The sequence below is a fragment of the Gossypium hirsutum genome, chromosome D08 (genome assembly GCF_007990345.1).
Source record: "Gossypium hirsutum isolate 1008001.06 chromosome D08, Gossypium_hirsutum_v2.1, whole genome shotgun sequence".
Taxonomy (NCBI): domain Eukaryota; kingdom Viridiplantae; phylum Streptophyta; class Magnoliopsida; order Malvales; family Malvaceae; genus Gossypium; species Gossypium hirsutum.
In genome coordinates, this window is record NC_053444.1 from 5,004,733 (window position 1) to 5,013,937 (window position 9,205).

Sequence of the window (9,205 nt, forward strand, 5' to 3'; positions counted from 1 at the left end):
GGCCTTGTCGGATTGGCTGGCCATTTGAGGACACCAAATTGGCACCTTGATTTTAGATGTCTAACTCAAAATGAGGGTGGATCTCTACAAAGAGAGGGGAACGTGCCGCCAACCACCTGCCAAATTACATAAGGCTTCTCACTTGCCAACAAACACTAAACAAAATAATAATAATTGTAGTGCATTTGATATAATTAATTTGATGAATGTATTATTATTAATTATTTTCAAATAATACGTTTCATTATTATTATGCAACACACATTATATTCTATATATATAGTTTCTAAATATATAGTATGCTAATAATAAATTTCTAGTAAAACATGATTAATGAGGGTAAAAGTACAAAAAAACCCCTTACTATACTTCAGATTCATTTTAACCCTTTATTTAACAAATGGGCAAATTAGTCCCTGTACGTTAGATGAGCGAGCAAAACAGCTCCTCCATTAAAATTCAGTGTTTATATAAAATGTATTATATTCAATTTAGCCTTAAACTTTACACATGATTCAATTTGACCCCTACTCTTTTATTGGAAGTAAATTATAACATTTTGAAACTAAAAGGCTAAAGAGTCAAAAGGCCTTTGTAGCAAGCTAAAAAAAACTCAATTAAGCCCTTTAAAATTAAAAATCATTTAAAAAAATCATAAACAAAATTTATTAAAAAAGTTATAAAATTATAAAAATTTATTAAGAAATAACAATGCCGACCATTAAAATCTAATGGTTATAAGATTTTAAAAATTTGACCCCTACTCTTTTATGGGTCGGTATTGTTAGTTTTAATAAAAATTCTAAAATTTAAAATTTTTATAGCTTTTTTTATGAATTTTTTATATTTTTAATAATTTTTAAATTTAAAAGTGCTTAATTGATTTTTTTATTTAAAAATTGTTACTAAGGGCTTCTTTGACTCTTTGGCCTTATTAGTTAAAAAAAATTCTAATATACTTCTAATAACCAAACGTAATCAATAATGTTTAAATTTGAACGAAATCAAGAAGCAAACGTAATTTTCATACCACCTTCATTAATCTTTATATTTCATCATTACGGACTTGGTTTATGGAAATAGAGTTCCTAAACTACATTTCCCGACACTACTGAAAATCGAGTTGTTACAATATCAATACATACGGGTACTGAGAGAAAAGGATACACTCATCAGTACGGTATTAGTACATTGTTTGGACCCAGAGTGTATCAAGAGAGGCAAAAATCCTTTGTTCTTTTTTTATGAATATTGGATTTTGAAAATTTCTAATTTTTAAATTAATTTTAAAATAAAAGTTTATCTCTTGTGAAATTAAGCTTGCTAAAATTTAAATCCATTTTTTATTGGATATCCAAATAAAGGATTTGGATTTCCAAAATTTTTACCGAAATCTTAGATTCCAGAACCGCTATTAATGAATTCTAATCAGTTTTAGTTGATTTTTGTTGTTCTAAGTTTTCATTTTAAAACTGTTTGCAGCCGTTAGTTATCTCAAACATGCGTAGCAATGCGATCCCAGAGGAGGGATAATTGTTCTAATAAAGGAACATCTTGCGAAGAATGTGTTGCTTTCTTTAATTATTTATGACGGTGGTTCGAATGGCTCGTTGGTGAAAGATTGTTTATAATCTGAATGAAAATAAAGCAGATTTATGGAAACATAGGATGAGAGAAGTGGATGTGCAAACATCACCATATTGGGCTTCTTATTACATTATTGTAGAAGACATCATATTTGGTTTGCTTTTGCAATATCTGGTTTTGTTCTTATTACTATTGTCTTTTTTTTCAAAGGTTTGCAGATACTGTAATGCTTGCAATCTCTTTTTCTCAAACTGTACTTATATTTGCATAAACTATTAACTATCATCTACAGCTCCAACAAATGACTAAATCTTAACAAAAGTTATCCAATAACATAAGAAATAAATGAAAGAATGAAATGTTGATATCTAAGCCTAATTCGTTGGCATCTCGAACCGGCAAATAGGACAGTAATGGCTCTGCTTCAGCCACTTTTCGATGCAATCCCCATGAAAAGTATGAGAACAAGGCATCCGAGAAGCATAAAACCCAACCTCGAGCTCCTCCAAGCATATCATGCAATCTTCTTCATCTCCATCTTCTACTCTAACCATGCTTACCATCTCCTTAACCAATGACTCTTTAGCCGGAACCATACCATAGTTACTGCTTTCAAACTCCAATGCCGATTCAGCCAAAGCTCTTCCCATCGAAACCCCGTCACTGTGAACGTAATCGTGTTCCACGACGGAAGCATGTATCACTGATCGTAAGGGCAAGACTTCACGATTAGTTCCTATGCTACGCATCCCACGTACAAAAATATCATAAACGAAGTTGTGATAAGCAAGGGAGGCCGTGTTGATTCGGAGTCTTCTAAACGTGGGAAATAGAGCTTGGTGAAACAGGTACTGGTTTTCTAGAACGTCGAGCTGGAAACGAAAGGTTTCTCGTAAGGACGTATGGTTGGTGACGGTGGAGATGTCTGCTGAGAAATCATGGTGGACGGATATGAAGACAAAGTCAATGGTTAATTCAATATTGACGAACTGGGAAGCAATATCATGAGATTGTGAGATGATGTTGTCTTCAAAAGTATGCTGGTGAAAGATATCATACACGTATGGAGTTGAAGCCATTAAGAAAAACTGCAGAAACAAGAGAGCTTTAAAGCAACCAGAATAAGTTTCAACTTGAGAAGAAAGAAAGCTTTAAGAAATCAGATTTTTTTTAAGTTTCTTGTTCTCGTAAAACTATTTTATAAGACGACAAAGGCGGTTTAAAAGTATTTGATTAGAAAGAGGAAATTAACTCCGAATTCTACTAAGAATAGGCAATCTCATTTGTTAAAGGGCTATATTATAAATATTCCAATTGTTGTAATAGAATTTATAAGCAGAATGGAGAAGTACCTATTATTATTAACTCCGATTTCCACTAAGAATTGGAAACCTATGAGCCTCTAACTAACAAATAAAAATATTTCACATGGTAGTTTTAGGAATTCGAGGATTACTCCATACATACTCCATACTATGCTATGAATTGTCGTCCCTAAAATCAGTAGAATCTTGTTAGCTTGGACGACAGAAATTTTTGAAACTACACTTGAGCTTCAATTCCTTGGCTGCCTTTCCATTTCCCTACACTTTCTCTCTCAAAACACCTCAAACACTTGCAGCTGCAGTGCCCAACATACCCGCTGTGCTCCTTCAAACTCCCCACTATATAAGTAAAATAATTATGCTCAAATGATTACAATTAAGAATTAAACTAGAATAAAACACTGCATAAGAAAAATTCGAGAAAAACCTAATGGAACTTATTTATAGCATACACTTGTTAAGATTGAAGATCACATATTGCATTGAGAATACAGCGAATCGAATCTACATGCTCAAAGATTCGAGGTCTTTGCCTTAGATAGAAATCTCAATACCTTTTTTAAGGTTATTTGTGAAGTCAAAATAAAATTTAGTCTTTTCGCAACTAACAAAATTTTTAAAAGGATCAAAAATAAGTTGTAAATTTCAAGGGATTAATCACACTCAGAACAAAGATCGCTCATGAATAAACTTAGAACAAAGTCATGCGAACTAGTCCGGAGTCCGGACATATTCATATTCAAACCCGACACTCAGAGTGGACCACCAAACTTAAGACCTAGTAGTATCAAAGAAGCATCATTACCCTTTTTCCTAGCTGAATTATCTCCATATATAATACCCAGATCATCGTAGTAAGGAATAGTTTTAACTCTGTAAGGACGCACATCTGGGTTTACCTGTAAATAAGAAAACCCGTAAGATCCTGCAATGCAAAAAAACCCTCAAAATCATCAAATAAGTAAAGCATTGAACCTTGATATATTCATCCCAGATTTTATTCTCAGCGATCACCATTTGTCGAGTCGAATCCCAGTTAAAACCCTTCTGATTCAACAGGTTCTTAACAGCTTTGTACAGATTCCTCAGCGTTTTGTGCCGGTTTTTCAGCACATCCATCTCCTATTCGAACTTGAACCTCTCGTTGAACGATGAATTCATGTTCATCCATGCCGTTTTGCTGAAAACATGATCATCGAACCTATTACCTTTATTGAGTTGCTCCAACATGAGATCGATGAAATATCGATCCATCTCGGGTGTCCATATCGTCCTTGATCGATCGAAATTGCTCTTGGCACGGATACCCATTCTTGAACAACGTAAAAAGACGAGGCATTATCAGAATTGAAAGGCAAGAATTATGAATCAATGTAAACATTTGGGCATGAAATTAAAGAAAAAAAATTAAATTAAAAACGACCCATAAAAGAAAAGGTGAAGAAGAGAGAGAGAATGGGATTAGTTGAGTGAAAAATGTATACCTTGGATTCGAACATGGGAAAATGGAGGGGCAAGAACCTGGGTTTTCTGCAAGTGTAAGGGTAACGTTTTCCTGGACAGTGCTACGAATGCTTGGCGGCTGGAATTAGATATTAGACATAAGGAGTGGAGTATCCCAGTTTTGGAGTTATCCCACTTCTGGAGGATAAGAACGTTGATAATTTTTCTTAGATTAGTTACAGCCAAAATTACAATTGTTCTTTTACAAGCTTTAGGCATTATAAAATCTCCGATTGTTTGACTGAAAATATATTTTGGAAAATGATATTTTTTATAAAAATTAATATTATTTAGTGTTTATATAAATTTATGTATAATATTTTCTGTAATTTGGTAGATTTCTTGAAAACATTTTATAAAAATTGTTTTTAATGAAACAAACATGTATTTGAGATTTATGATAAAGAGTTTAAAAGAAGCGGTGAATTGATTACAAAGTGATGTTAAGGTGAAATTATAGTAAAAAATGAATCTTCATGATGTTAATGATTAAATTGTAAACTTTGTAAAATTTATAATTGAAACAAGTGAAGTGATATGCATGAAAAATTGACATGTGAACTATTAATATAATGAATTATTTGATTAAAGTGCTTATACGGTGAAAAATAAATTACATGGAAATAAGGACTAAATTGAAAATTGTAAAAAAATTTAAGTGTGAAACAATTTAATATGTGAATATGAAAATTATGACTAAAGCTTATTGAATGTGTTATGAGATGATGAAATATGCATAAAGTATTGTAAAAATGAAATTGTGGAAAAATATGAAATTTTTATGATGACAATGACTAAATTGTTAAAATTGAGAAAATATGGGGGTGAAATAATAGAAGTGGAATACATAGATTTTTTATATGTGAAACAAGATATTGAGATAAATTATGTGATTAAAGTGTAACAAGAAAGAAAATTAATTTAATATGATGAATTAGTGAATAATAAACTTTTGTGATAAATTGTGAGAATGGTTGGATAATAGATTTTCTGCACTAGATGGATTATCGAATTTCACAATACCCATTTTGATGAGTCTTTCAATTATCTTTTTGAAAGCGGTGCAGTTCTCAATCGAGTGTCCGGTGATTCTCGCATGGTACTCGCATTGGGCGTTCGCGTCGTACCATTTGGAGTATGGGGGCTGCGTAGGTTTTACGTAGAAAGGGGAAACAACATGTGCATCAAATAAACTTTGGTACAACTCCCTGTATGACATGTGCATCAAATAAACTTTGGTACAACTCCCTGTATGTCATTGGAATAGGCGTAAACTGGGGCTTCTCCGTTCTTTGCCTAGCATTGGACTCTTGTCTTGGTCGGCCTTGATGACCAGTGGTTATCGTTCTCGTTTGGCTCACAGTGACTGGCTTCGAATAACTCTTGTTATACGTGGTTACATTATTCATGTCATTTTCTTTTTTCCTTGGGGACTTTAAAGTATTGATTTGGGAGCTCCACTCCCGCCTTTTCCGTTTATAATGATCTTCAAATTGTTTTGGGAGATCTACTCTTACCTGTTTTGTTTCTGCTAGATCATCAAAATCAATGACAACAGGATTGGTTAGATTATCCCCTGGGTTAGAACCTGAACCTGTCGGGAAGTTCGCCGGTGTCGAGGTACCGGTCTGGTGTTGGGGTCTAATGTTAACAGACACCCATTGTGGACACACGTTTGGTTGTGCTTGGGTGTTTGTTGGGGTAAAGGTTGGAGGATAAGCAGGGTCCTCGTCATTGTCCCCAGAATTGACCATAGGGCTCTTTCCTTTTCTAACCCTCTAGCCAGCAATTGGGTTAACTGGCTCATCACATTTCTTTGGAATTCTAGCATCTGATTCCTCATATCTTGTTAAATTTTGGCCAATTGCTCTTACATCTATATTTGCATTTGCTCTAATATCCCTAACCTTTGGTCCATTTTTTTCGTTTTTCCTCATATATAGATATTCCAGGATAATTGCCAAGATTTTAGGGTCTTTTTGTGAGACTTAATGCATATGATGCAATGCAATGTTAATACATGAATGCAATGAATGCAAAAAAGAGAAAAGATGTGTTGATTTTGATTCAAATCTAATAGAACAACTTTACTAGAAAATAAATCTTTTTACATAAAACGGATATCTACATATACGACCTTGCCCTAATACTCAAAGTGAAGGCATCGATATCCGTATGTTAAGATCGAATCTCGCGAACTCTTCATAGGGGTGCCTTCTCTATTTCCTTTTTGCTTGATCTAAGTCGCGACCCATTGTTCACTCATCCTCGTGAGGCTCGTTAGCTTCTTTAAAAAATTTGAGATGTTAACAGCTCTCGAATAATCTATGCCAGTTTGAATCCACGGGCAACGAAGCAAAGTCGTGTATTCATTCATCAGACTATCACCCTTCCCTCGTTACATTTTCTCAGACCATATTCAGACAACCGCATTGTCTTCCACTTTATCAAGATACATTTTCCATGACAAGATCTCTATTTAGCAACTGAACGTGAATCAACACCTTTATTCTATAATGAAAATGCAATGCAATCATAACCAAAACAAAATAAAACAAGTTAGTACAAAAACATAAATAACAAAAAGAGCACCTATTTGGATGACCACTAGGGGTTCGGCGCGGTTCTACCTAAGGTAGGCTCTTAGGGCTCATTATATGCGTTTCGATTCTAAAGTAAATATACTCGAATCGACTGATTCCTCGATCCTCACCCATTATAGTAGGATACATATCGTCATGCGGAGATGAAAATCTCATGAAGACATATGTACGGATATATCCCGAAAGCGATTCACTATCCTATGCGGAGGTGAAAACCTCACGAAGTAGTAGTTCACTTAAAAAGGGTATAATCAAGCGGGCATGTAATGCAATGTGTAGAAACATTTCAAAAATTCAAACCAAAATGATTGTAACAAAAACAGATAAAATGCAACAAAATGATTGTAAACTTAAACCAAGTTTTCAATTTTCGACAAAAAGACAAAAAATAATCAACACGTGGCTTGACTCTCTTATTTTTAGTCCCCAGCGGAGTTGCCAAGCTGTCGAAACAATTTTTTTTGTAAAAGGAGTCGACTTTAATTTTGAAAACGAAAACGAATATGAGAGTCGTCACTAATCTTTTTTGATGAGGTGTGATCGGGTCACTTCGTAAAACGTTTGTTTTTAATAAACGATTTGGATTTATTAAAATAATGTTTTTGGTCTGCGAAATTCAGAAAAACGAGTTCAGGAGTCGGTTACGTACAAGAAAGGATTAGCACCCTCGTAACGCCCAAATTGGTACCTAGTTGATTAATTAGTGTCTTAGTGTCGAAAATTAAAAACTTTGAAGAGATTAAAAATACGACCCTTTTGTTAAAATATTAAAAATTTTTGAGAAAATGGCATATTTTACGTTAATCGAGAAAGAGAATTACGTCCCGTAAGTTAGGACACAATGTCTTGAATTCCCAATACGAGAATAAACACAGAGAAATTTACTTATTGAATTGCATTTGATCGTCTCGATTTTAGGAAGGAATCATACTCCGTAAGTTAGAACACGATTTTTCTTACTTCCTGAGATTATTTAAAAATAAATTACTTTAAAAACGTTCGTTTATTTGGATTTATCAAGAAAATCAAAACCACGTAAATTAGGGAACAACCTTTCAAATTTTAAAGTATGTAATATTGCTTATTTAAAAAAAACGAAATTTTATGTATCGGGTGAAGATTAATGTAACACGATTTTATAGTAAAATGTAAAAATATATTACGGTGCTAATACGCACAATGGACTAATAACAAATGTGTTAATATGAATAACAATAATTCGAGCAAGAATAAAGATAAGATAAATAAAAAAACTAATTATAAAAACTAAATAAACAAATAAAAACTAATAAAGTGTTTAAATAAAAATTGAAAATAAGCAAATGAATAAAAGAATGAAAATATTAAATAAAACAAATTAAAAGTGATAATAATAATAATAATAATAATAACAACGATGATTATCCTAATTTTGAAAGTATAAAAAGATAGAAATAAATAAATAAATAATAAAATGATAAGAATAAGGGTAATAATAAAAAAATAAAACAAGTCTATTAAAAAACAATAAGTAAATAGAAAAAGAAAAGAAATAAATATTAAATTAAATTAATCAGTTTAATATTATAAAATAATAATAACAAAAAGGATTAACGTACTTAAGATCAAAACGAAATTTTGGGTAAAAACTGAGAATGAAAATAGGGTGAAGGACCAAATTACATCGCGCAAATAAGAGGGAAGGACCAAATGGGGAATTTTCCCTTGTCCTCCAAAACACGCAATTTAAATATGGACCAAATTGAAATAAAGACAAAATTATGCGGTAAAATTAAAAGAAAGAACAAAAGAACAAGACTAGATTGCAAAGCGTTGCAAAAGTGGAAGGATCGCATGCGCAAATAGCTCCCTTTCACCGCAGAAACACGCGGATCATATAGGCAGACGGGTCGGATCATGGGTCAGAGGCCAAAACGACGTCGTTTTGGCCTCTAAGGACAACCTTCAAAATGGCGCCGTTTGGACCAACTATAAAAGTCAGATTCTTGCCAAAAAAATCATTTATACCCCTCTTAAAAAAAATTCAAAACCCTTTCTAAATTTTCTCACTCTCTCTCAAAGCCCCCCAGAATTTGGCCTAGCTCCAGTCGTCGGCCGCCACGTCAACTGCCAGTAACCGACGTCGGCCCCACCGTAGACGGCGGTCGGGAAACTGAATACGCTCTGACGACAGCGATAAAGGTAAAA

General features: G+C 33.3%; 1 protein-coding gene across 3 annotated transcripts; it reads right to left on the reverse strand.

Moving 5' to 3' along the window:
- Nucleotides 1-1,400: 1,400 nt before the first annotated feature.
- On the reverse strand, nucleotides 1,401-4,592 carry LOC107917226 (E3 ubiquitin-protein ligase RING1-like). Of its 3 annotated transcripts, none has more exons than XM_041099605.1 (4): nucleotides 4,397-4,592; nucleotides 3,888-4,224; nucleotides 3,718-3,811; nucleotides 1,401-3,251 (listed from the first exon to the last, which is right to left on the reverse strand). In XM_041099605.1, the coding sequence occupies exon 4, from the start codon at nucleotides 2,664-2,666 to the stop codon at nucleotides 1,962-1,964; it is 705 nt and encodes a 234-aa protein (XP_040955539.1). In that variant the 5' UTR covers nucleotides 2,667-3,251; nucleotides 3,718-3,811; nucleotides 3,888-4,224; nucleotides 4,397-4,592; the 3' UTR covers nucleotides 1,401-1,961. The 3 variants fall into 3 exon arrangements, with proteins under 3 accessions (XP_040955539.1, XP_040955538.1, XP_040955540.1); XM_041099604.1 differs by having other exon boundaries at nucleotides 1,402-2,675; XM_041099606.1 differs by having other exon boundaries at nucleotides 1,424-3,251.
- Nucleotides 4,593-9,205: the final 4,613 nt, after the last annotated feature.